General features: G+C 41.2%; 1 protein-coding gene across 1 annotated transcript; it reads right to left on the bottom strand.

The window, feature by feature from the left end:
- Positions 1 to 3,206: 3,206 nt before the first annotated feature.
- On the bottom strand, positions 3,207 to 22,890 carry LOC308095770 (myosin heavy chain, fast skeletal muscle-like). The gene is made up of 41 exons (XM_080442816.1): positions 22,832 to 22,890; positions 22,186 to 22,227; positions 21,843 to 22,061; positions 21,617 to 21,760; positions 21,203 to 21,359; positions 21,082 to 21,109; positions 20,880 to 20,991; positions 20,671 to 20,763; positions 20,524 to 20,587; positions 20,134 to 20,232; positions 19,947 to 20,050; positions 19,253 to 19,391; positions 16,454 to 16,572; positions 15,699 to 15,848; positions 15,443 to 15,613; positions 13,472 to 13,775; positions 13,081 to 13,148; positions 12,726 to 12,813; positions 12,495 to 12,612; positions 12,246 to 12,369; positions 12,004 to 12,140; positions 11,385 to 11,640; positions 10,653 to 10,895; positions 10,351 to 10,527; positions 10,116 to 10,261; positions 9,906 to 9,996; positions 9,432 to 9,821; positions 9,195 to 9,321; positions 8,197 to 8,315; positions 7,907 to 8,103; positions 7,631 to 7,814; positions 7,376 to 7,541; positions 7,137 to 7,261; positions 6,694 to 7,004; positions 6,383 to 6,587; positions 6,176 to 6,301; positions 5,424 to 5,594; positions 5,234 to 5,338; positions 5,039 to 5,134; positions 3,457 to 3,585; positions 3,207 to 3,359 (listed from the first exon to the last, which is right to left on the bottom strand). The coding sequence occupies exons 3-41, from the start codon at positions 22,047 to 22,049 to the stop codon at positions 3,339 to 3,341; spliced, it is 5,811 nt and encodes a 1,936-aa protein (XP_080298942.1). The 5' UTR covers positions 22,050 to 22,061; positions 22,186 to 22,227; positions 22,832 to 22,890; the 3' UTR covers positions 3,207 to 3,338.
- Between the last annotated feature and the right edge of the window lie 2,547 nt (positions 22,891 to 25,437).

Here is a 25,437-nt window from a genome sequence, read left to right as displayed (position 1 = left end):
ATACAGGTTGTTGATAAGATGTTTAACATAGCCGTTTGAGTGCCTTGGCTTAGTTACACGCTAACGGCCCATTATAGGCAGCTCTTGGCTAATAATCCTTGAACCCAACTAACGCCAACACAGTAATGGACATAAGCATTCACATACATGCTTTAGACACTATTAGCAACAACCAGCAGCAACAGAATCCAAGTATATCAGGCCACGTTGACCACGTTAGCTACATGCTAACGGTGAAAGTGCATTAGCGTTAGCCGCGCTTGGCTAATAATAATAAACTTTATTTGTATAGCACCTTTCATGACATGAAATGCAGCTCAAAGTGCTTTAATAGTCATGTAACCCAACTAACGGCGATTTAGGGCTTATGTGGGCGCACCATCTACAATGGACTAACTGAGCAGGAATAGTAACATTCACCACACTAACTGTCATTGTTGACAACGTGATTTCACATCTGCGTCAGCCACGACAACCACGTTAGCGTTAGCTACATGCTACGGTAAAAGTGCGTTAGCCACTAATCACTCAAATACAACGAACGCTATCACAGTAGTGGACATAAACATTGGTTATATTAGTAGCAGGCTGCAGTGACATAAAAGTCTTGACAATATGAATGACAGGGCGATATATTAGAGAAATGAGGGTGATTGTACTGTCCAGCTCAGCTCGCCCTACTCTCACTGAGCCCTGTTGTTGCTGCGTCTGCCGTCTGCCTGTAATGGCGAGTGGCGACAGCAAGCAAGCTCTCTGCGATGCCATGCCATTGTCTGGAAACTGGCCTCAGGATGACACGACCAATGAGAGTGAGCGCTTTCGTTGTTGCTAAGATACGGTGTATGGCACATGGCGTCTCTGCCCCATAGCTTGTGGATCTCTGTCACATGATTGGCGTAGCCTGCGTTGCCAGGTCTGCCTTTTGTATAATCGATTTTGGTCTTATTTGGAAGCGCATTTGGGCTCGTTTGCATAGACCACGGCAGCGCTTGTTTCTTTCCCGTTTGACTGATGTGGCAAAGGTGCTCAGTTTGGTGAAACGAACCATCCGGAAGTAAATTGCGAGCTGGCGAAGTGATTTGCATAGTATTGGGGCATAATGCGTTTCATATTAATTGTACATCGTGCAAGTAGAGTAACGGTATGGGAAGCAGCTGGTGTTACAGGCAGAATTTGGGGGGAAATGTGGAGTTAGTTAGGCCATGTGTGTGCTTGGAGAGTGCTTTCATACAGTTGTTTAGCCTCCATGAGTTTGGCCGTCAATTAGAGTAGGAGGATTACTGACTGAGCTGTTTTTACACGCATTTACCTGTCACAAATGAAGGCACTCGTTTTGTCGTTATCCTTATTCTGCCAGACTAAAACTCATCACATTTTCAGAATCAGAATCAGAATCAGGTTTATTGTCACATCACATCACAGGCTTACAGAAGCAAAAAAGTGGGTGAAATTCCCATCGTAACGTTATTTCCATAGAAAGAAGAAGGTGGGGAAGAAGAGGGGAGGGGGGCAAGTGGAAAAGGAGATTTAAAAAAAAAGGGATCTACATTTACACTAGTACCTGAGATAAGATATAAAAGGTGTGTGAGCATAGCAGCAATGTGCATGATATATTTATGGACGTTAGTTAAGGTTCTTAGAAAGAAAAAAAAAAGCACAATATAAGACAAAAGTCAGTGCGTTATACCAGCAAAGGAAAAACAAGAATGAATTGGATAACATATTATCCAATGTGAGTGTGTGTGTTACATGAGAGAACATTAAACGATAACGTAGATAGATACAGTGAGTGACCTCCTACTACTACAACATAAGACATTTGTGCGTACGTCCAGTGCATCACTGTCAGGGGTCCTTGGGAGTGTTCCAGGGGGCCCCCAGCAGTTCAACCACTTTAACCCTATATAGCCTACATCAGCTATTATGAAAATATCCGATCTAAAAGCTCACAACGTGTCGCATCATGACGCGTTGTGAGCTTGTAGATCTGCTATTTTCAAAAACTTTTGACAAAATGTGAAAAACTTGGAATGTTTTTGCAAACATTTTAACACCACAAATATTAAATGGTGGTCCCTGACAATAAACTTGTGGTTGGACATGGACATACAGTCAGTGGAAAAAGCGTTCACATTTTTTACTCAAGTAAAAGTATCAACTGCAATGTAGAAAATCTAGAAATACTCTGTTACAAGTAAAAGTCCGGAATGAAAATGTACTTAAGTAAAAGTACAAAAACTAGAAAGTAGGCTATACTCATTATGCAGAATGTCCCATTTCACAAGTTTTCAAATGTATGACACCTTTTGAAAATAGCAGATCTACAAGATCTGTGAGCTTGTAGATCGCCTATTTTCGAATGGACAAAATGTATGTAGGGGTGAAGTGATAAGTTTTGTTATAATAATCTAAATCTACAAAGTAACTAGTAACTAGAGTTTTCAAATAATTGTAGTAATAACAATAATGATAATAATAATTATTATCATTATTAATAATGGGGGGGAGGTGATGGGGTCGCCAAAATAAATCCCTCAAAATATGGGGTTGTGGTATTAAACAGTTTGAGAACCCCTGTCTTAATGTAATGTCACCATCTCTACGGCGGGAGAAAACAAATATTGTTCATTTATGCCGGCTAATGTACCATTGTTTAATATTGTAATTTCATGTGCACTACTGCAATTGCTAAAAACACTAAAAGGGTGCCAAGTGGTTACCCAACCAAAGCATATTGTGTCGTCTGATGTGTTGTGTGGTCATTGTACATCGAAAACTCTTCACGGACCTAGAGCGAAGTGTCCACCGTATACACAGGAGCAGGGTACAGGTGGGGATTACACTACCATGACGTACATGCTTATAGTCAAAATGACATTGGATGAGTGCTCCAGCTAGTGCCCTCAGTGTATTCCTACTGACCAACGAGGAGATCCTGCTCAAAAATCTTGATCTTCTTTACAACTCAGGTAGGTAGTTTCTTCTTTCCTTGTGATAACTTTGTCACCCACTTTGACTGTGAAGTCTTTGGCCTTACAGAGGTTAATTCTGTACCAAAAAAGAATGGATTCAGTTTTGACCAGCTTTAAACATCATAATTCATATGATAATATACATATTCATTTGTTTGTGTTTATAAAATGGTATAGTGGACACAACAAAAAGTATTGACAAGACAAAGTAATGAATACAAGAAACAACAAAAATAAATTTGTTACCATGCACCTTTATTACATTATAATACAATGGGTCATATTTTATGACTTTGTACGGTGTATTACATTATAATACAATGGGTCATATTTTATGACTTTGTAAGGTGACTTGAATTGGAGAACTTATTCAGCAGCTTCTTTTCCCTGTAACAACAGTAAAGAATATAATTGTAGATATTCAACATACATTTTCAGTTGAATCTTATTTAAAGATAGTCAGTCAACCTTGAACATGTATTACCTTGGAGTCACGACTTTTAGCTCTCATCTTGTTGACCTGGCCTTCAGCGATGTCAGCACGCTCTTCAGCCTCCTCCAGCTCATTCTGAACCTTTCTGCACTTGGACAGGTGAACGTTGGCTGCTTCCTCCTACAATATGATAGAGATGGTTCAAAGCCTCAATATTTGAAAAGAGAATCTTACAATGATATAGTCGAAACAAGACAATTTCAGGCAATTGTAATGTGTTTGTGGCTAATACAGTGGCCCATGCAGCATGTTTATGAGTGAGCCTATGGTATATTGGCCCTTATTGCTTATTGCTTATGACTGTGCAAGTAAAATCAGATAGGAGTTATTGTACTAAAGTCAGAATAAGAATGTGTTGTTGACTCAGACTCAGCCTGGCGTTTGCCTAGGTAATCAGGGACACTCTGCATAGCTGTGAAGTACAATTTACATTGCCTTTTGTTTAACCTGGAGACACCTGGTCTGGGATCTTGGCATTCAGCTGCTAATCAGATGGAGGCACTGATCAAAGAGCTTGGTCAACAGGTGGAGGCTATCACTGACCCCCACCCCACATGAACCGTCTGTATTCAAATGTGAAGCTATTGTGTTATAAAAGGGGAATGAAATCTAACTCAGAATGGTCACACTACACCGGCCGAAGGGCTGCGTGGAGGAAAGGGCTCCTGGTTCTCCTGCTATGCTGTTGTACTTGATGCTGAATAAATGAATGATAGAACCTGGAAACCTGACGTCTCTTCTCTTCCTCTACTTTATTACAACTACCAGCCTGGTAACCGCAGTTTAATGCCTCAATTACACGACAAGCCCAGACAGGTTCTCATTGGAACGGCACAATCATGGCTGTTTTCTTGTTCTTGTTTGGCCCCCCGAGCCATAAATTGCAGCTTATAGGAAAGAAATGTCTCTAGTCCATTTTGCAAATGTACTTTTACCATTATGCCTGAAACACACTGCCTGCATGCGTCTGCAGTATGTGGCATTGTGGAGCAGCATGCCTTTCCTTTCAACATCCATGTTACAGTAACAGGTCAGAGCTTCCACAACGCCCATGTGTGCAGTGCCGTGCAGTTCCGCTGTGTGCATGCCATACTGCAGAAACATGGCAAGCTAGAGATTCCATGTGCCGCTTGTGGAAAGTAGCAAGATGGACTCTGAAAAATGCTCTGCTGTTGGTCGTATTGACATTACATAACTGATTCCGATTATTCCTTTTTAGTTATTCCATAAGTAGGCTGCCCTAGCGCGTCAAAATCTCCGGAGAGAGAAGCCGCCGGATCCCATTAGTTCACCGATCTGTGCTCCCGCCGACGCGCCCCTCCTCCCCCCCAATGTGCAGCATTGAGAGCCCTGACGCCACAACATTTGGAGCGACGCCCACTGCACTCTGGTTGGTTGGGGAAATCAACCACTTCCTATTCCAGGAACGTCAACAGGCGGGTCCAGGCTCTTATTTTTGAGCAAAACGCGAAGGAAAATAAAAGCCTGGAGATCGAGGCTATTCCATTAGTTAAACTATGACAACAACACTATGCACATGGCGACCACAACTAAAGATGTATATTTGTCTTACCGCTTCCTCAGCCTGCCTCTTGTAGCCCTTCACCTTCATCTGCAGTTTGTCTACCAGATCCTGAAGCCTGCCAACATTCTTCTTGTCCTCTTCAGTCTGAAGTGAGAGTGAATATATAACATTAGTTACGTTCATGCAATATATTAATTTAGCCAGTGGCATGATGGTTATTTAAGTGAACATGATATACAGTACCTGGTATGTCAGCTCCTTCACTCTCCTCTCGTACTTGCGGACACCTTTAATAGCGTCTGCACCTCCTCTCTGTGCAGATTCAACCTCTCCCTCCAGTTCCCGCACCTTCACAATTGAATTATGCACTGTGAAATAATGTCTTCTTATTTCATTGACTATAAGCCGTGTTGAAGTGAACTACGTATCTTACCCTAGACTCCAGTTTCTGGAGCTGCTTCTTGCCTCCCTTCATAGCCAGGTTCTCAGCCTCGTCCAGGCGGTGCTGCAGGTCCTTGACTGTGACCTCCAGGTTCTTCTTCATCCTCTCCAAGTGAGAACTAGTGTCCTGCTCCTTTTTAAGCTCCTCGGCCATCATAGCAGCCTGGAAAGTAATTTTTGTATAATATAAGATGAAATATACTTCATTCACCCGCAAGGAAAAAATGATGCTGCATCACACAACATACTTGCCAAGAAAATCACAATATACAAACATGGTATATAGATTAAAATCTCTCATTAACATTATAATAAACAGGTAATAAACAGATACTAGTGTCATAAGACCAGAAGGAAACAAACTAAAGTAAATATCTTTATGGAGGATGGAATGAATAGATTCTTGTACCAGTTCAGTCTGCACTGTAGCATTCTGAACCATCTACCTGAAGCCAGCACCTCGGAATGCTGGGTTCAGAATGTACTTTGTCTCCCTGAGCACATATTTCTGATATAAAGACTGAAAATAGTGATGTTCCTTTTTTCCCTTCATCATGGCTGTTTGAATAAGATAAGTTTAGTATTTAATTCTAAAATACATCCTTTGTTGTAGCCTATTGCAAAGGTGTTCAACATCTGCATGCCATGAGCGAAATGTATTGTATTGTATGTTTACATTAAGCATGCCATAAGGTTGTCTAATTGTCCTGGTATATTGGATAAGGGGCGGTCATCCTAACTTACATCAGTGATGGCTTTCTTGGCCTTCTCCTCAGCATTCCTTGCTTCTGAAACACTGTCATCCACTTCGCCTTGGACCTGGATCAGGTCAGCTTCAAGTTTCTTCTTGGTGCCCAGAAGGCTTGTGTTCTAAAATAAAGATTCAGTTTAGCAATGCAAGTATGCATGACTTGTATGTTAAATATATTGAGAGTTTTTCCATTGACTTACCTGGGAGTGCAACAGGCCAGCGCGTTCACTAGCATCCACTAGTTCTTGTTCAGCCACTTTGCGGCCTCTCTCTGTCTGTTCCAGAGCCACTCTCAGCTCATCAATCTCAGAAACCATGAGGCCATTCCTACGCTCCACCATGGCAGCTTGCTCCTTCACATCTTCTTGGCCTCTGACAGCATCGTCAAGGTGCAGTTGGGGCATCCTAAAATAAATCACATTTGAGGTGATCACGTTAAGAGAAACATCAGAATGTGACTTGTGCAGTGCAGTTCCATTATTTGAATATGTGTCTAACTACTATGTTTTGCACCTTAAGCGTTCCCTGGACGTTCCTCAGCTGCTTCTGGGCCTCAGCAGCCTGGCGGTTGGAGTGACTCAGCTGAACCTCCATCTCGTTCAGGTCTCCCTCCATCTTCTTCTTGATTCTCAGGGCATCGTTTCTGCTCCTGACCTCAGAGTCCAGAGTGCTCTGCATGGAGTCAATCACCCTCTGGCTGTTCCTCTTGATCCCCTCCATCTCTTCATCCTTCTCTGCCAGCTTTCTGTCGACCTCACCCTTGATCTGGTTGAGTTCCAGCTGGACACGAAGAATCTTGGACTCCTCGTGCTCCAGAGTACCCTAAAATGAAATACAGGATCAAAAGGTTGTAGGACCTTTTAATGTACCATCGATCATACTGCTACACTGTTTGAATATAAAACGTGTTGAAAGAAATCTAAAATATAGACATGTAGAACCTAAAAGATTTACCTCAGCTTCCTCCAGGGCTGTCTGGATCTCTGACTTCTCTGTCTCCGTCTGTTTCTTGGATTTCTCCAGCTCATGGATGCTCTTTCCAGTCTCACCAATCTGTTCAGTCAGGTCTGAGATCTCCTCTGCAGTTGATTGAAAATAATGAATGAGGAACTTTCCAATCAGCAGCTATTTTGTATTTGTATTTGCATTTGAAAGTTTTCTTTTTTTTACTGTTATTAAAAGATAAAACTCACGTTGCAGGTTCTTGTTTTCACGCTTCATGGTCTCCAGGAGGTCCAGAGACTCCTCATAGGAATTCTTCATTTTAAACATCTCAGTGCTGAGAGAACGAGCCTCTTTCTGAGCTCCCTCCAGCTCGGCCTGGCACTCTTCACATTTCTGCTTCCAATCTGCCAAGACCTGCACAGCATTTGTAACAAAATGTGTCATGTACCCCAGTTTAAGGAGGCAAGAATGATTTTGTTGTAAAATAATGTATATCAAAGCACCTTATCAAAGTTCCTCTGTTTCTTGTCAAGGTTGGCAGCCAAACCATTGGCCCTCTCCACATCAATCATGAGGTCTTCCACTTCACCCTGGAGTCTCTGTTTGGTTTTCTCCAGAGAGGCGCACTTGGAATTCACAGCCTCGATTTGCTCCTCAGCTTCCTGAAGACGCTGGGCGAGCTTCTTCCTGTTGATCAGTTTTGAATGGATTCAAATTATTGTGAGCAATATTTCGTATAGTGAGTGGTACCTGATGTTGTAAAAACACTGATCACTTACTTAGCTTCCTCCAGCTCCTCAGTGCGTTGGACAGCATCAGTCTCATACTTGCTCCTCCACTGACACACCTCAGCGTTGGCCTTGGACATTCCACGCTGCAGCTCGGCCTTGGCCTCCTGCTCCTCCTCAAATTGCTCCCTCAGAAGGTCACAGTCATGGCGAGCTGATTGCACAGCATGGGCAAGGGCATTCTTTGCCTGTCAAAAGAAAAATGCCAAAATAATGTCAGCTGGATACAATTACAAAAAGACAACTATAAGCCTATTTAAAAAAAGAAAGCTGTTCCTTACCTTAACCTCCTCTTCAACGAGTCTCTTCAACTCCTCAATCTGTTGGGTGAAGGCCTGCTTGCCTCTGGTGAGCTGAGAGACGAGACCTTCTTTCTCCTCAAGTTGACGAGCAAACTCACCTAGTTAGAAATTTTAATATTAGTTTCAAACATTTAAATAATCTTTGTTGAATACATATTCCTTAAATTCCTGGGATGACTGCTGATCAAAGCATTATCTCTTATTATGGAATTTGCTCAAGTACCATTGACAAACCATTTAGGCTAGTAGTAGCCTGGTAAACCCCCCCCCCCCCTTCCGGAAATCTCCTTTGCATTTCATTTCAGGAAGGAGTCTGGCCTGAGCGCCTGTCTGGGCGTTTCTTGCTCGTCCATAAAATGGACTCGTCTATCAGCGTTCTCGCTCATTGTTCTGTGATTGACAGCGGAGGTTGGCCAATCAGGTGGAACCCGGGTGAACCCGAATGGAACCGAGTGCAACCGACAAAAATTGAACGGGCGGCCATTGAAATTCTGTCCGCTGTTTTGATTTCGGTTTTAAAATTCCGAAACGTCGTTTTTGAGGCACGGAATTTACTTTTAAGATATCATTCGGATAGAATTTAGTTGTTTAACTTCATATATGTGGTCAACTAATTATGATAGAGCCTATTTAAAAATAAAAATTCAGAGAACCGGCAGGGGCGGGCAGTGACACGTATGTATCCGAATAAAGCAACCTATTTTCGGCATGGCCTTTTCAAAAGTCCCCCTGTCTGGTGGTCGGGGAAACGAACTGCTGATTGGCTGAAGGGGAACAAACTGCTGATTGGCTGAAGTGGTTGTCAGTCAACTGTATTACTCCCGCCCAAATCCAGCCCACAGACAAAAAGCCAAACAGGCCCCCATGCCAGACTCACTCCTGATATCAAATGGAAATGAGATATCCGGAGGGAGGGGTTTACCAGGCTAATAATAATAATAATAAAACTTAATAAAAACTTTACAATGAACATTTACCATTTTCCGTCAACAGTCTTGCTCTCTGAGCTCCAATATCATTTAACTGGCGAACATTCTCATCACTCTTGGCCTTGATTTCACTGAGTTGGTCCTCAAGGGTTCGGCACATCTTCTCAAGATTTCCCTGTTGATTAACATTGGACATATTCAATCACTGAAGTAACCTACAATGTATTACCTCGTTTTAGTCATTCTTATATTTGTCAAGAATTACGCACAAGCATTCTATTTTACCTTTGCCTTAGCAACAGCTTCCATGTTGCTGGACAGGTCATCGATCTCCATCTTGTATTCACTCTTCTCCTTCTCCAGTTTCTGCTTGACACGCTGGAGGTTGTCGATCTGCTCGCCCAGCTCTGCAACGCTGTCCGCCTGTTTCTTACGGAGACCAGAAGCAGTGGCTTCATGCTGCAGGGTGGACTCTTCGAGGTCACGACGCAGCTTCTGGAACTCAGCCTCACGCTTCTTATTCATCTCGATCTGACTAGCGGTGGCTCCACCGGCCTCCTCCAGCCTCTCGCTGATCTCTTCAAGTTCCCTGGAGAGGTCAGCTCTCTGCTTCTCAACCTTGGCACGAGCGGCACGCTCTGCCTCGATCTCCTCCTCCAGTTCTTCAATACGAGCCTTTCAAATTAATGAACATATTAAAATCCAAATTTTCACATACTTATTATCAATGATTTTAAAGAAGATGAATAAAGTAAATACCTGGAGTTCTTTGATCTTCTTCTGCAGCTGGGCCCCCAAAGATTGCTCATCCTCAATTTTACTCAGAAGCTGGCTTACTTCAAAGTCCTTCCTGTGGAATACAGTACATCATATTTTAGTGGTAGTTTTTATCCATGGCATTTCATATTCTTATTTGTATTCATATTATTTATTATTCATATCAATTATTCATATTGTGGTCCACATTACTTCTTTATCTTCTCATCAGACTGCTGCTTGTCATTCTCCAGATCCATGACGGATTCCTGGGCCAGTTTCAGATCACCCTCAAGCTTTCTCTTGGCTCTCTCAAGGTCCATGCGGAGCTTCTTCTCTTGCTCCAGAGAACCCTCCAACTGCACAACAATATATTTGTCTTATAATTCAGTACCACAATAAACATACCGTATACGTTGAAAACAGCCAATTGACTTTATGAACTCACATCGTCAACTTGCTGCTCCAGCTTGGTCTTGGCCTTGGTCAGAGTGTTGACTTTGTCTTCCTCTGCCTGCAGGTCATCAAGAGTCTGCTGATGTGCCTCTTGGAGGGCCTTCTTTTCCTTGGTCAGCTTAGCAAGACCTTCATCCTGAGAGGCCATCTCCTCAGTCAGGTTCTTCACCTGAATAACATGAATGAATGGATCATTATTGTTCTATAACTTGATAAGACGGCTTGAGTGTAATCATGAATGGATCATTATTGTTCTATAACTTGATAAGACGGCTAGAGTGTATAATGTTGAACCTTGTTTTCAGTGGCGTGTTTCTCCTTCTCCACTTTGGCCAAGGTGAGCTCCAGGTCATCAATGTCCTTCTTGAGCTCAGAGCATTCATCTTCCAGCTTCCTCTTCTTGGCAGTCAGTTCAGCATTGATCTCCTCCTCGTCCTCCAGTCTCTCAGTCGTTTCTTTGACCTTTGCCTCCAACTGGATCTTACTTTTAATAAGACCCTCACATCTCTCCTCAGCATCATTCAATGCTTCATCTCCCTGGTTGTCAATGAAAAATATAAGTGAGGGAACTTGTTGCAGCATTTGTTCTGGGTGAGACATATGAGATTTGTTTTGCAGCTGCTTCCTGGGGGGGGGGGTACATTAACACAGGGGACATTAACTGACTGAACAAGCTGGTGAAAAAGGCAGGCTCTATCATTGTCAGAGCCTGGACGGTACGGAGGCGGTAGCGGAGGTGAGGACAAGGAACAAGCTGGAGGCTATCAACCTCCTCCAAAAGAATATACTATAGTATTACGTGGGTGAGGAGCAGTGGCATATACAGATTCAACCTCCCCCACAAATTGGGTCAGGCCTTTGTGCTGGTAGCCATGTAGCTATACAATGATGCCAACAGCCGTTCGACCACCAGACATTCTCTGCCATGGTCTACATCTGCATTCTACATTCGAAAAAATATTTAAGATAGGATGATAAACTATATGAAATATTATCAACATTTCCTGTACAAGTGTAGCTACTTACTGATGACGCTGCCTGTGCAAGGTTATTCTTCTCCTGCACCACAGCCACCAGTTTCTCTTCCAGTGTCTTCTTCGTGGCCAGGGCAGCAGCCAGGTCAGTCTTCATCTTCTCATAGTTCTCCTTCATGTTCTGCAGCTCCTTCTCAGTCTCGGCGCTCTGCAGTAGAGGCTTGATCTTGAAGTACAGCGCCATCCATGGCCAGTTTTTCACATTGCAGAATGAGCGCACGTTGAACTGGATGGTGTAAATGGCCTCTCTGTGGAAAGTGGTTTCAATGGATCATGATTTAGCTGAAGATCGAGGGTTTCCATGTAATACGACTGCAGCCTGTTATTAAAGCTGTTATTATTGTGTCATAGTTGTTTCTGTTGTTGTCGTTATTATTGCTGATGGTATTATTGTTGTTAACCCCCGGGAAGGTAAATGCAGATGGCCACCCGTCCTAGAGCCCGTATCTGCGGGGGAGTGTTTTTCCTTACCACCGTCATCAAAAGCTTCCTCTGCAATTTTTGCTATTTTTATTATAATTATTTGACATTTTACTTTTGTTTTATTGAACAGCAATGACAACGTTTACTTACAAATTGTACTTAATATTGAATTGATGTTTTCATATTACCTCCTAACCATCATCTTGACAAACTCCTTCCTCATGACGTAAGCTCGTCCGAGAGCCTGAGTCATGGTGACCAGAGCAAACAGCTTTTCATCTCGCATCTCCTCAAGGACACCCAGCAGACCAGCTTTGAAGAACACCTGAATACAATGTTACAAACACTGAGCATTGAGCAACTAAACAACCGTAAAATCTACTTTTAATCCTCTCTGGATAATGTTAAACCAGATTGGGAGTGTGTTTACCTTGGTGTGTCCAAACTTGTACTCATCATGAGGTACGGCAATGGACCCAAGAAGCTTCTCAGAGGCTTTCTTGTTGTCCATGAACGCGCCATCGGGACATGCGCTGGCATTCAGTACTTTGTACCTGTTTTTTTAAAGTTCATGGTCATTTTGCGCTGACATTCAGTACTTTGTACCTGTTTTGTAAAAGTGGGTCATTTTGCGTTAATAGGTGTGGAACTAAAAGTTGCTGGAAAAAGGAATGAATACCTCTGCTTGAAGTCAGCATAGGGGATTCTGCTTGGGAAGCCCTTTGTACAAATCCTGATGCCCTCCAGCACACCGTTACACCTCAGCTGGTGGATGACCAGGAAGTTCTCCATCAGGCCTGTAAAGATGTTGCTTCATTATTATTAGGACAAAATAGTTACACACTGGCCAAAGTTGCATTCAATGGCTACCTCACAATCACTTGTTTAAATGTTTATTTTCAGTGTTTACCTGGAGTCTTGGACTCGTTGGGAATCAGGCAACGCACAAAGTGAGGATGAGTGCTCCTCAGATTGGTCATCAGCATCTGCAAGTTCGCCTATTGAGACAATTATTATTAGTAAAAAGTAAGACAATATTGTACTTTTCCCCCCACTAGAATTATTGGAACTCTTTAGATTCTAGTTACTTTACAGATTTAGATTTTTCTAAAACATACATTAACCACTTAAGCCCTGTTTTAAACTTCAGCCATTCAAAGATAGCTGCTCTACAAGATCACATCATGTGATACAGAAATTGTTTAATTCCAACATGAAAAGACATGCCTATTTTTTACAGGAATATAATGAATAAATATTCTTACCCTGAAAGCACTAGACACAGTCTGCATGGAACCACCCTTCTTCTTCTTGCCGCCCGCCTTTGTGTTATCTGTTTATATTGGTTAGAATCATGAGTGGACAGTTTCTCCCGCATCCCTCCTTTTCTTCATTTGTTAAAGTCAACAGACATAATATGTTTTGATATACAGAATGAAAATTCCTCCCTTCTTGTCAAATTCTGAGTGTTTATAGTATTAGGCTCAGGTGGGGGATAGAACACATTATATTATGTTATTATATTAATAAACATACCTTCAGGCTTAGGAGGAGGATAGAACACATTATATTATATTATTCTATTAATAAACATACCTTCAGACTCAGGAGGAAGATAGAACACATTATATCATATTATTATATTATTAAACATACCTTCAGGCTCAGGAGGAGGATAGAACACAGCCAGCAGTTTAACTGTAGACTTCTGGAACAGCTGAATGACAGAGTCGTTCAGGGGGTCCTTGTTCTTCTCAAGCCAGCCTGTGATGCTGTAGTCCACAGTTCCAGCGTAGTGGACCAGGGAGAAGTGGGCCTCACCCTTGCCTTTGGCCGGCTTGGGCTTCTCAAAGGCCTTGTTCTTCCCAAGATGCTGGTCAAGCAACTTTTCGGCGAAGGTTTTGTCTGAAGACTTTGGGAACATGCACTGCTCTTCAAGGATGGAGAAGATGCCCAAGGGCTTTGTAAAGGAGACAAAAGAGACAAATCACCACAAACGAAGTGTCAATGACAAAAACTATATTAACATCATGTCCATTAAAGCACAACATAATTGTATACCTTCTCAATGAGCTTAATGCAGACAGCCAAGTCCATGATAATACATAATAATATAATAATAATTGTATAACTTCTCAATCAGCTCAATGCAGACAGCCAAGTCCATGATAATATATAATAGTATAATACTAATTGTATACCTTCTCAATCAGCTCAATGCAGACAGCCAAGTCCATGATAATATATGATAGTATAATAATGATTGTATACCTTCTCAATCAGCTCAATGCAGACAGTCAAGTCCATGATAATATATAATAGTATAATAATAATTCTTGTTTAAAGCCCAGCCAATAGGAACACAGAGGGGGTAGGGCTTAAGCAATTACAGCCTGTCCATATTGGCCGCCTAAGAGCACCTACCAAGTTTGGGGCGTTAAGAATGCTGGGAACTGGAGTCATGGCTGTTTAAAGCCCAGCCAATAGGAACACAGAGGGGGTAGGGCTTAAGCAATTACAGCCTGTCCAAATTGGCCGCCTAAGAGCACCTACCAAGTTTGGGGTGTTAAGCATGCTGGGAACTGGAGTTATGGGTGTTAAAGCCAAGCCAATAGGAACACTGAGGGGGCAGGGATTAAGTAATTACAGCCTGTCTTTATTGGACTGTCTAAGAGCACCTACCAAGTTTGGGGCGTTTAGCAAGCTGGGAAGTGGAGTTATGGCTGTTTAAAGTACAGCCAATAGGAACACAGGCTAAGGGTGCGCATGTGGTCCCTGTTGTGTCTATTCTGATGGCAGACCCCTGACCAGTGTTGGTACCAAGTTTGGTGCGGATCGGGGCAATGGTGCGCCTCGCTGTTCCGCATGTTACATTTGTGACGTCCGTCCACCCGCCCGTCCTCTAGACAACATAAATTATCCCGCTAATTAAATGGCTACTTAAAGTGAAACGAGATTTCTCACGTCTAGCGAGAATTTCGGTGGGGCGCATTCAAGACACGTCACGTTGGATAGTATTCTGTCACTATGAACGTCTGATCTCACCAAATAAAAACCAAAAAAAAAGCTATTCAAATATGCAAGGCCCATAGGCGCGCGTTTTTAGCTGTGACGGACCCGGGATGGAGTTATGAAATTTCTACTGTACCACTCATCCTAGGATATCATAACATCATAGAAAAGGTGAGAAAACCGTGGGGAAATTCCTTTAATAAATAAATTAATAAATGTACCCAAAAGTTACAAGAAAACAAAGTATGTCCTTGCTTACGGTAATGAAAGTGTTCCATAAGTGTTACGCCGTGCGGACACGGTCACCTCGGAAAACAAGGAAGTGTTGATCAAATAGAATCAATTTTCGGTTACTGCATTTCTATTTCTCGCGTCTTCGCTTCTTCACTTGAGATCAATGTTTAGCTGTAAATGACATTGTGTGTTTGTTTACATAAAATCAACAAGCGCAGGTGCACAAAATCAACTAGCGCAGGTGCTCTGAGCCTTTGATTAGACAGCGGTCTGTTATTGAGCTCATCGGTCATTATCCAGAAATAACACACAGCTGAATTCAGTGATTGACCAATCAGAATTAAGCATCCAACCAAGCCGTGTAATAAAATATAATAATACCTTCTCAATTAGCTCAATGCAGACAGCCAAGTCCATGCCGAAGTCAATGAGATCCCAGGGAATTCCTTCCTTCTTGTACTCTTCTTGCTCCAGAACAAACATGGTGTGGTTGAAAAACTGTTGCAGTTTCTCATTGGTGAAGTTGATGCACAGCTGCTCCAGGGTGTTGAACTGTGAGTGGAAATATCATTAGCCCAATTTCTTGTAATTGTGACCAAAAAAATAAGTCTCCCACTTAAAACAAGTCCATGCTTACATCAAAGATTTCAAAACCAGCGATGTCCAGCACACCAATGTAGTAGTTTCTCTGCTGCTTGGTGTCCAGCATCTCATTGATCCTAATGACCATCCAGAAGAACTCCTTCTCATAGAGGGACTTGGCCAAGGCACCAACTGAGTTCATTACCTATGGAAATAGGAACGTTATTAGTAGGGGTGTGAATTACACAATTTACAATTTAGGCATTTAGCAGACGCTCTTAATCCAGAGTGATTTACAGTAAGCAAGGAAAACACGAGGTAATGCATCAAATGCATTGCATTAGTAATCTAGGATCATAGGTAAACCAAGAACCTATCATCAGTCTAAACATTATAATCTAAAACAATCTATAATCTGCACATTGAAACTATACACTTGGATGCCAGGTCTACAGATTAACCTGGCATCTGTCTACATAACATGCCATCGAAATTACATTTAGCCTTTGCATAAGCCTGCAAGGTCATCAAGGTTAGGGCAAGTTCTACGGCAAGTGCTACGGGCTATGGAGTCTGAAGAGGTGAGTCTTCAGATTATGGCGGAAGATTGGGAGTGAGTCTGCAATGGGGAGTTTGTTCCACAGTTTGGGAGCCAGAAGGGAGAAGAGTCTGTCCCGGGTGTTTTTACAGAAGATGATTTAAGACAGTCTGGACACAACTCAAAAAGATATTAGAGTTCTAATGGTATGCTGTGTTGAGAATATAAAGTGTGTATGAAATCAGAACATGGAAATAATGTAATTTACTCACCTGTGGCACAGTCTGTCCCTTAGTGACATACTCGTTTCCAACTTTCACTCTGGGGTAGCAATACGCCTTAAGCATCTCTGCTGAGTTTATACCCAACAGGTAGCAAATCTTGTCAGCCTCTGAAATGTTCATACAATTTGCAATTTACAATTTAGGCATTTAGCAGACGCTCTTAATCCAGAGTGTGATATACAGTAAGCAAGGTAAACACGAATTAATACATCAAATGCATAGAGATAGTAATCTAGGATCATAGGTAAACCAAATAATCATCAGTCTAAACAATATAATATATATATATATATATATATATATATATATATATATATATATATATATATATATATATATATATATATATATATATATATAAAGTTTTTTATACCACGATTTTTGTAACCCATTCTTTTACCCAGTGCCAATTGCCTAAGCTTTAATCCTGGGTGCTACTCTCCCTCTGCCAGCTTGGGGAGAGCCCCAAACTGAGCTCATGCTTCCTTCAATGCATGAGGAGCGAGCAGGCCGCTTCTTATCACCTGACATGTTGGTGGAGTTTCCCCGGAAGGGTGTAGCGTGTGGAAGGAACACATTTATTTACCATAGGGGACACAGGGAGAACATGCAAACTCCACACAGAAAGGCCCTTTCGCCAACCCCAGCTAGGGTATGGGCACTGATGACGCGGAGGAGAGAACATGCCCCCATCGCCCAAAGTGGGAATCGAACCCAGGACCTTCTCGCTGTGAGGCGAAATCGCAACCGACTGCGCTACCGACTGCACCACCGTGCCACCGTAAACGGTAAAATATAAAAAAAACTAGAAAAAGTGCTCCTCGGAGCACAGGTCTCCGCCAGGTCAGGTAGGTTATTGTGGCCTCCTGGTGGCGCTATAATAGGCCAATGTGAAAAGGGTGCCATTTCTTCTTAGGCCTTGCACGGCAATCGGACACTGCATTCATGATTTGAGGCATTTTGTTCCAAAAATGTGTTTTGCTAAATTAGACCTGCGCTATAACAGGCCAATGTTAAAAGGGTGGCATTTGCTCCTCAACATAGTGTGATTGTGCGTGCAACGTTTGAGAGCAATCGGATGCTGCTTTCATGATTTGCGGCATTTTGTTCAAATCAAGCCACCACTGCAAACTTTAGATGTCAATCTTAGGCAATCAGGATGGAATATGAAAAATCAAACACATCCGTCTTGATCACATGACTATAGAGATCATGTGTACCGATTCGCGTGAAATTTGCATACAATATTTAGGCTTAATAGCAAAAAAAATTATTTACATAAGTCGGCCTCCTGGTGGCGCTATAAAAGGCCGATGTGAAAAATGCAGGGCAAAGGTTTTTCCTTGACCTCTAGGGAGTGCGCTTACAGTTTTACACAGATCGGTGCAGTTATAGGTAGAAACACGAATCGGCCTGTTATAGCGCCACCATGAGGCTGATTTGAACATTTTCAAGTGCCATTTCTTCCCCGGCATAGTGGAAATATGCGTGCACAATTTCAAGGAAATTGCATGCTGTGTTCATGATTTGAGGCATTTTGTTCAAAACGGAGCACTCCTGCAAACTTTGGAAGCCATTTTTAGCCAATCAGGATGGAATATGAGAAATCTGAAAGATCCGTTTGGTTTAATGACTATAGAGATACTGTGCAACGATGTGCGTGTTTTTTGGACAAAATCTGTAGGAGTACTGTCAAAAAATATGTTTTGCACAAATCGGCCTTCTGGTGGCGCTATAACAGGCCCATGTGAAACATTTGAGGCAGAGGTTCTGAATTGGCATCCAGGGAGTGTGTGTGCACAGTTTCGCTGCGATCAAGCCAACGGTGCCGGAGATTAGCTGTTCACAGACGAACACACGGACGGACGGACACACACACACACGGACGGACGGACGGACAGGGGGCAAAACATACTCTCTAGCCATGCCTTTCGGCCTGGCGGAGACAATAATAATAATGGAAATATATTGAAAATATATTTAGCTTAGTCCATTTAGAATGTAAGTAAATACAGCTAGTAGATGCAGCTAACCCTCCATGATACATATTAATAATAATAGTAATAACTAGAAAAAGTGCTCCTCGGAGCACAGGTCTCCGCTAGGTCAGGTACGTTATTGTGGCCTCCTGGTGGCGCTATAATAGGCCAATGTGAAAAGGGTGCCATTTATTCTTAGGTCGTTCACGGCAATCGGACACTGCATTCATGATTTGAGGCATTTTGTTCCAAAAATGTGTTTTGCTAAATTAGACCTAATGGCGCTATAACAGGCCAATGTGAAAAAGGGTGGCATTTCTTCCTTGGCCCAGTGGGAATGTGTTTGTGAAATTTCACGGAAATCACAAGCTGCGTTCATGATTTGAGGCATTTTGTTCAAAACGGACCAATCCTGCAAATTTTGGAAGCGAACCTTAGCCAATGAGGATGGAATATGGGAAATCGGACAGATCCGTGTTGATCACATGACTATAGAGATACTGTGTACCGATTTGCATGACGTTTGGATAAAATCTGTAGGAGTAATATAAAAAAATGGGTTTTGCACAAATCGGCCTCCAGGTGGCGCTATAACAGGCCCATGTGAAAAATTTGAGGCAGAGGTTCTGAATTGGCATCCAGGGAGTGTGTGTGCACAGTTTCGCAGCAACCGGGCCAACGGAGATTAGCTGGTAACACACGGACAGGACACACGGACACACACACGGACGGAAGGACGGACAGGGGGTAAAACATACTCTCGCCATGCCTTTCGGCCTGGCGGAGACGATAATAAAGATTAGCTCACCCTCGCTGCCGTCAGGTTCTGCCTGTTCTTCACGCTGCTTCTGTTTGAACTTCATGACACCATGATGCATCACTGCACCGGTGAACTTGTAGATATACTGTTTTTCCTCAGCGTTGAAGCCCAGGATGTCAATAGCCTCCTGATGTCAATAAACAGAGATGTATTCAAAAGATTGAGATTAAGCATTAGATTAACAAACATAATTTAGAACTGTGTACAACTCAACAGTTAACAAACCAACATACAGTATAAGTGTATATACATGGTATCTGCACATTTCTAAAGTGACAATTTAAGGACTTTTAAGACCTATACAATAAGTAAGTTGAAATAAAACAAATAAGACCATTACTGCATCAAAAGTAATCAACAAACTATACTATTCAAATTGTCAAACATTGGCCAAATTGTCTAATATTACCTAAGAAAGAGGTAAAAACAATTAAAACATGTAGATCGGCTATTTTCACAATATTTATCTGTGGAACCGAGTCAAACTAAATGTAATGCCTCAACTGCTACAATTCCACGTGCTTGTCAGGATGGGGGGGTCCCCAGTTCAAATAGGATTAGTTTGGGGGGTCACGGCCTGAAAACTTTGAGAACCACTGCTTTATAAAATACATGTTGCAGTGCAACTGACTGCAGTTCACACTATAGTGAGTATTAGAAAGAAACAAAAATGTTCACTGACATCAGTAGCGTCCAGCTCCACTTTGTCATCAATGCTGGCCACAGTGATCTGACCCATGCTGATCAACGGGAAGTCGTAGGGGTTGGTGCTGATCAGACACATTTCTTAAAAGGGATTAAAAAATGGTGAACATGTGTTTTTATTCATTAATTTATGTTCTAACTGCATCATCAGTAATTCCATTTACCAATAATCTCAGGTTTGTGGTTGGTCATCATCTGGAAAAAGATGTGGTAACCTCTCTCTGCAGGAAGCTGATAGGTCACTCTAGACTTCTCCAGCAGATCTATATGGGTTGTACATAACTCATAGTAATAATAATAATAATAATAATAATAATAATAATAATAATAATAATAATAATAATAATAATAATAATAATAATAATAATAAGGGTAATAATAATAATAATAATTATTATTATTATAATTACCCTTATAATTATTATTATAATTATAATTATAACAATTTCAATTATAATAATAACAATAATAATCTATATGGGTTGTACATAACTCAAAATGTAATCCTCAAATGAACACATATATAATTTATCATCTGTGAACTTCATACTTACATGTCTCAATATCAGCACTGGCCAGTTTACCCGTTGTGCCGAAATGGATTCTGATGAATTTACCCTGTTTGATATAGCACAATTAGTTGCATCTACACTGTGGAATTATTGCAGGTTTTCTCATAAAGTGTCATTATTTATACTTACAAAGCGAGAGGAGTTGTCATTCCTCACAGTCTTGGCATTACCATAGGACTCCAGCAAGGGATTGGCTGCAATAATCTGATCCTCCAGTGACCCCTAGAATGTTTTAGAAAATTTGGTCAGAATTCTTTTAAATTGAATTGCTATATTGCATACAAATGCTTTATGTTCAAAAACATGTATTTGTTGAAGTTAAAAACCTGTACATATACCTTGATTTTACCGCTATCGGCCGCTGATTTCTCTCCAGAACCAGAACTAGCTGTTGCAAAGTACTGGATGACACGCTTGGTGTTCACAGTCTTTCCAGCACCGGATTCTCCACTGGTTATAAATACACATATTCAGAGAAATGCAGTTAGTGAATTGATGTACAATGTTCTTTTTTTAAAGCCTAGTAGATGGGAAACTTACGTGATCAGGACAGACTGGTTCTCTTTATCTGTAAAATGTAAAGCAAACTTTTAGTCATGGATACACCACAAAACCATTATAGTTATATTATTGTTTTTACATTGTCCTGAGTAGTACGTACCCATCAGCATGAACTGATAGGCGTTGTCAGAGACAGAGAAGATGTGGGGTGGAGCCTCAATACGCTTCTTGCCTCTGTAGGCATTTACAACATCCTGGTCGTACACTGGGAGCCACTTGTAGGGGTTCACAGTTGCACAAAACAAGCCAGAGTAGGTCTGAAGGGGAGAAGAGAGAGAACAATAACATCATACAACATGGCACTGAGCATGCCACATATCTAGCTCACTAGAGCTGGGATTACAGTCACGAGTTTCAAGTTTTCAACTAATGAGCAAGTTAACTTCAGAAGAGTTTGTTTGCATTCGTTTTTCTATGGTTTTCACTTGATGATATAACTTGTACACTGTATTTTTCTTTCTTCGCTATCGACAGGTGCAATACTGTACTGTTCTCAGTATGTAGAAAACCTTACATAGATCATCCATGCTGCATAACGCTCTTTGAGGTTATACAGGACAGTGGCTTCACTGAGGTGGGTCATCATGGCCATGTCCTCAATTTTGTCATACTTGGGAGGGTTCATAGGGTAGACATCAGCCTCCTTTACAGTTCTTTCCTAAAAAAAAAAAAGCACAACCTCAGAATGTAATGTGATTTTTACTGAGCCACTATTTGATTTTAGATACACCTCTACATACCTCCTTCGTGTCGAGCAATTCCACGGTGACTTTGTCACCGTCCTTCTTCGTAATTTTACACTTGAGGTACAGCTCCTTAACATCGGCCACATATGCTGCAGATTTGCCATCAAAGGGTGCAGCTTGAGCCTCCATTCTCTCCCTCTCTGGCTTACGGAGATAAATGGCGGCCTTGCCATACTGCTCCATCTCTGCGTCCGTACTCATGGTGGCGGCTTTCTGTAGACAGACAAATAGATGGTGTTGATGCCTTTGCTGACTTGAGATCTGAGCAGATAATTGTAGGACTATTCTTATGGTTGTAGCTTATTGTAGGTTTATTAGAAAGATTATGAACACTCACTTTTCCCCACTACCAGTAGCAGTAGAATCTTGAGTGCAACCCCTAAGAGTGAAAAAACACATCATTTTGACGACATTAACATTAGTTGATGATTTAATACAATTTGTAATCATGATTTTTTAAATTTGTACTTAAGCAATGCTAGATTTCTTTCTTCTTTAATTCCATTGTATGAATTAAGGGTACATTCAGAGGTGGGCAGTCTAGCCAAACTCTTCTCGAGTAAAAAATATTGTTACTTTAAACTAATAATAACTCTAGTAGATGTAAAAGTACTCTTCCAAATAATTACTTGGTTAAGATTAAGAAAGTATCTGGTAAAAACACACACAATGTAAATTATTATTTAAATAATCATAACATAATTGAAATGTCTAAATAAAAATGAATGAACAAAAGTTAATTCCAATCTGACCTAAACCATATCACTATAAATACAATAATACACAATCAATCATTTAAATTGTTCAATAAAACACAAATTATTCTGTCCACTCATTATTCAGTGCCTATAACATTGTATCATGTCTGTCGCTATGTGGCACTATGTACGGAGTCACTAACATGATATATTTATACGACCATGAATAACTAACATCTCTAAAACATTTATATGACTATGAAGGACAGATGAAGTCTCACTCACCACTAAATGGAACTCTGAACTCCTCTGCAATGGGTACGCGTCAACCATCTCAGCATGCCTTATATTAGGTGCTCATTGCATGCTGGGCAGAAAGTAAAAGTAGGAGTTGCCTTTCAAGGCCTTTAATTCCTGTTGACATTGCGATAAAAAACATTTCACATCTATTAATAATCTTGTAAAATTATACGTCCAACACTCACATGATATTTGGTAGTGCTGCTTGGCTATGTGGTTTATATCCATGCCAGTGGCTATGGTATAAAAATAGTATAATTGGCAGGGTGGTGGGGTGCTGGGTGTCTTTATTTGGTAAAATAATTACAGCAGGTCTTATACATTATTTGGAACATGTTCATATTCAGTAAGGAAAGTAAATACTCAAATACTCTACTTGTCATTGTATACTTCCACTTCACTCCATTTGAGGAGGGCACTTCAATACATTTGACAGCTTTATATACGTTTTGGGGGTTTTGATGTTTATGTAGTCAGGGTCACAGTTCAGAGTCCTATGAGTCGTTATAGTCAGGGGATATTAATAAAATCTTGGAATAAATTCCTTACCAAAAAAAATCTTCACCAATGTGTTTGTAAAGGTGTCTAGTAACACACCTCACAAAGACTGAAATGCAGTTTCCCTAGGAGAATTTTTGACAGCTGCTGAAAGTTGGGGTACCCAACATTTCCCTGCATTTCCATGCAGGAAAAAAACAAAAATTCAATTCTGTTTCAAGTAGCATGTGAGGGGTCAAACTAGGGTGTTTTTATGATTCTGAATCCATTGCAAGCATTTGTTTTGCACCAAAACCACTCCTTGGGCTAAAAACGGCCATAGCCATCCTTTTCCAGGTATATTTTTCATGTAAAAAGCCCATTGAGATTGGGCTGTTTTTAGCCCAAGGAGTGGTTTTGGTGCAAAACAAATGCTTGCAATGGATTCAGAATCATAAAAACACCCTAGTTTGACCCCTCACATGCTACTTAAAACAAAATTAAATTAGATTTGTTTTCCTGCATGGAAATGCAGGGAAATGGTGGGTACCCCAACTTTCAGCAGCTGTCAAAAATTCTCCTAGGGAAACTGCATTTCAGTCTTTGTGAGATGTGTTACTAGACACCTTTACAAACACATTGGTGAAGATTTTTTTTGATAAGGAATTTATTCCAAGATTGGATTTTTTTCTGATAATATCCCCTGACTATTAACAGCTCCAACAAATAGTCTGGCACTGGCTTAACGGGACAGGCTTCACTGTAGGTGTATAGTCAGTGTCACTTAATCCTTGACAGGACCATAAAAAAGTGTCCACTTAAAGTTATTTCCATTCCTTGTACTCATCACATTTCATTTCAGCATTAAATTTCACCATAAATGCATTCATTAGCAGACTCTGTAATGTATAATTGCACACACAGCCTCTCTCACACAGCTGATACGGTCCAAGGTTGTTGTCACAGCTTGCCTATCAAATCAAGCAGCCAAGCATGCCCTACCATCAAGGGGTAGTTAACCCAAAAAACTCTGATCCAATATTCCAATGTTTAGTTAAAGGTAGGGTAAGTGATTTTCTTTGGTTGAAAGAAGTGTGAAATAGCTCTATATTCTGATAGTACTCATTGCTATAGAGTGTTTGTTCAGTAAAAGGAGTCTCCTTGTCTCTCCAGCTCTTTATAAAACAGAAAATGCATTTTCGTTTCAGTTTCAGTTTCATTTCCAATCAGGATAGAGAACTCAATCAGGATATAGATTAAACTAGAAAAAGTGCTCCTCGGAGCACAGGTCTCCGCCAGGTCAGGTAGGTTATTGTGGGCCAGCAATGTTCAGAATTTGCCAGTCAGGATGGAATATAAAAAATCGTACTGAACCATCTTGATCACTTGACTATAGAGATAATGTGTACTGATTTGCATGATGTTTGGACAACATTTGTAGGAGTAATATAAAAAAGAAAAATAGGCCTCCTGGTGGCGCTATAATAGGGCAATGTTAAAAGGGTGGCGTTTGTTCTTCAACGTAGTGCGAATGTACGTGCAAAGTTCCACCGCAATCGGACGCTGCGTTCATGATTTGCGGAATTTTGTTAAAAACGGGCCACTCCTGCAAACTTTAGATCTCAATGTTAGCCAATCAGGATGGAATATGAAAAATCAAACCGATCCATCTTGATCACATGACTATAGAGATCATGTGTACCGATTTGCGTGACATTTGGATAAAATCGGAAGGCTTAATCTCAAAATATGTATTTTACATAAGTCGGCCTCCTGGTGGCGCTATAAAAGGCTAATGTGAAAAATGCAGGGCAGATGTTTCTCCTTGGCCTCTAGGGAGTATGCGTGCAAAGTTTCACGCAGATCGGTGCAGTTACAGTTAAAACGCAATTTGGCCTTTTATAGCGCCACCATGAGGCTGATTTGAACATTTTCAAGTGGCATTTCCTCCTCGGCCTAGTGGGAATGTGCGTGTGAAATTTCACGGAAATCGCAAGCTGCGTTCATGATTTGAGGCATTTAGTTCAAAATGGACCAATCCTGCAAACTTTGGAAGCCAACCTTAGCCATACAGGATGGAATATGGAAAATCAGACAGATCTGTGTTGATCTTA

The sequence above is a fragment of the Gymnoscopelus braueri genome (genome assembly GCF_963280865.1).
Source record: "Gymnoscopelus braueri genome assembly, chromosome: 2".
Classification (NCBI taxonomy): domain Eukaryota; kingdom Metazoa; phylum Chordata; class Actinopteri; order Myctophiformes; family Myctophidae; genus Gymnoscopelus; species Gymnoscopelus braueri.
This window is presented reverse-complemented; position numbering and strand designations above follow the sequence as displayed.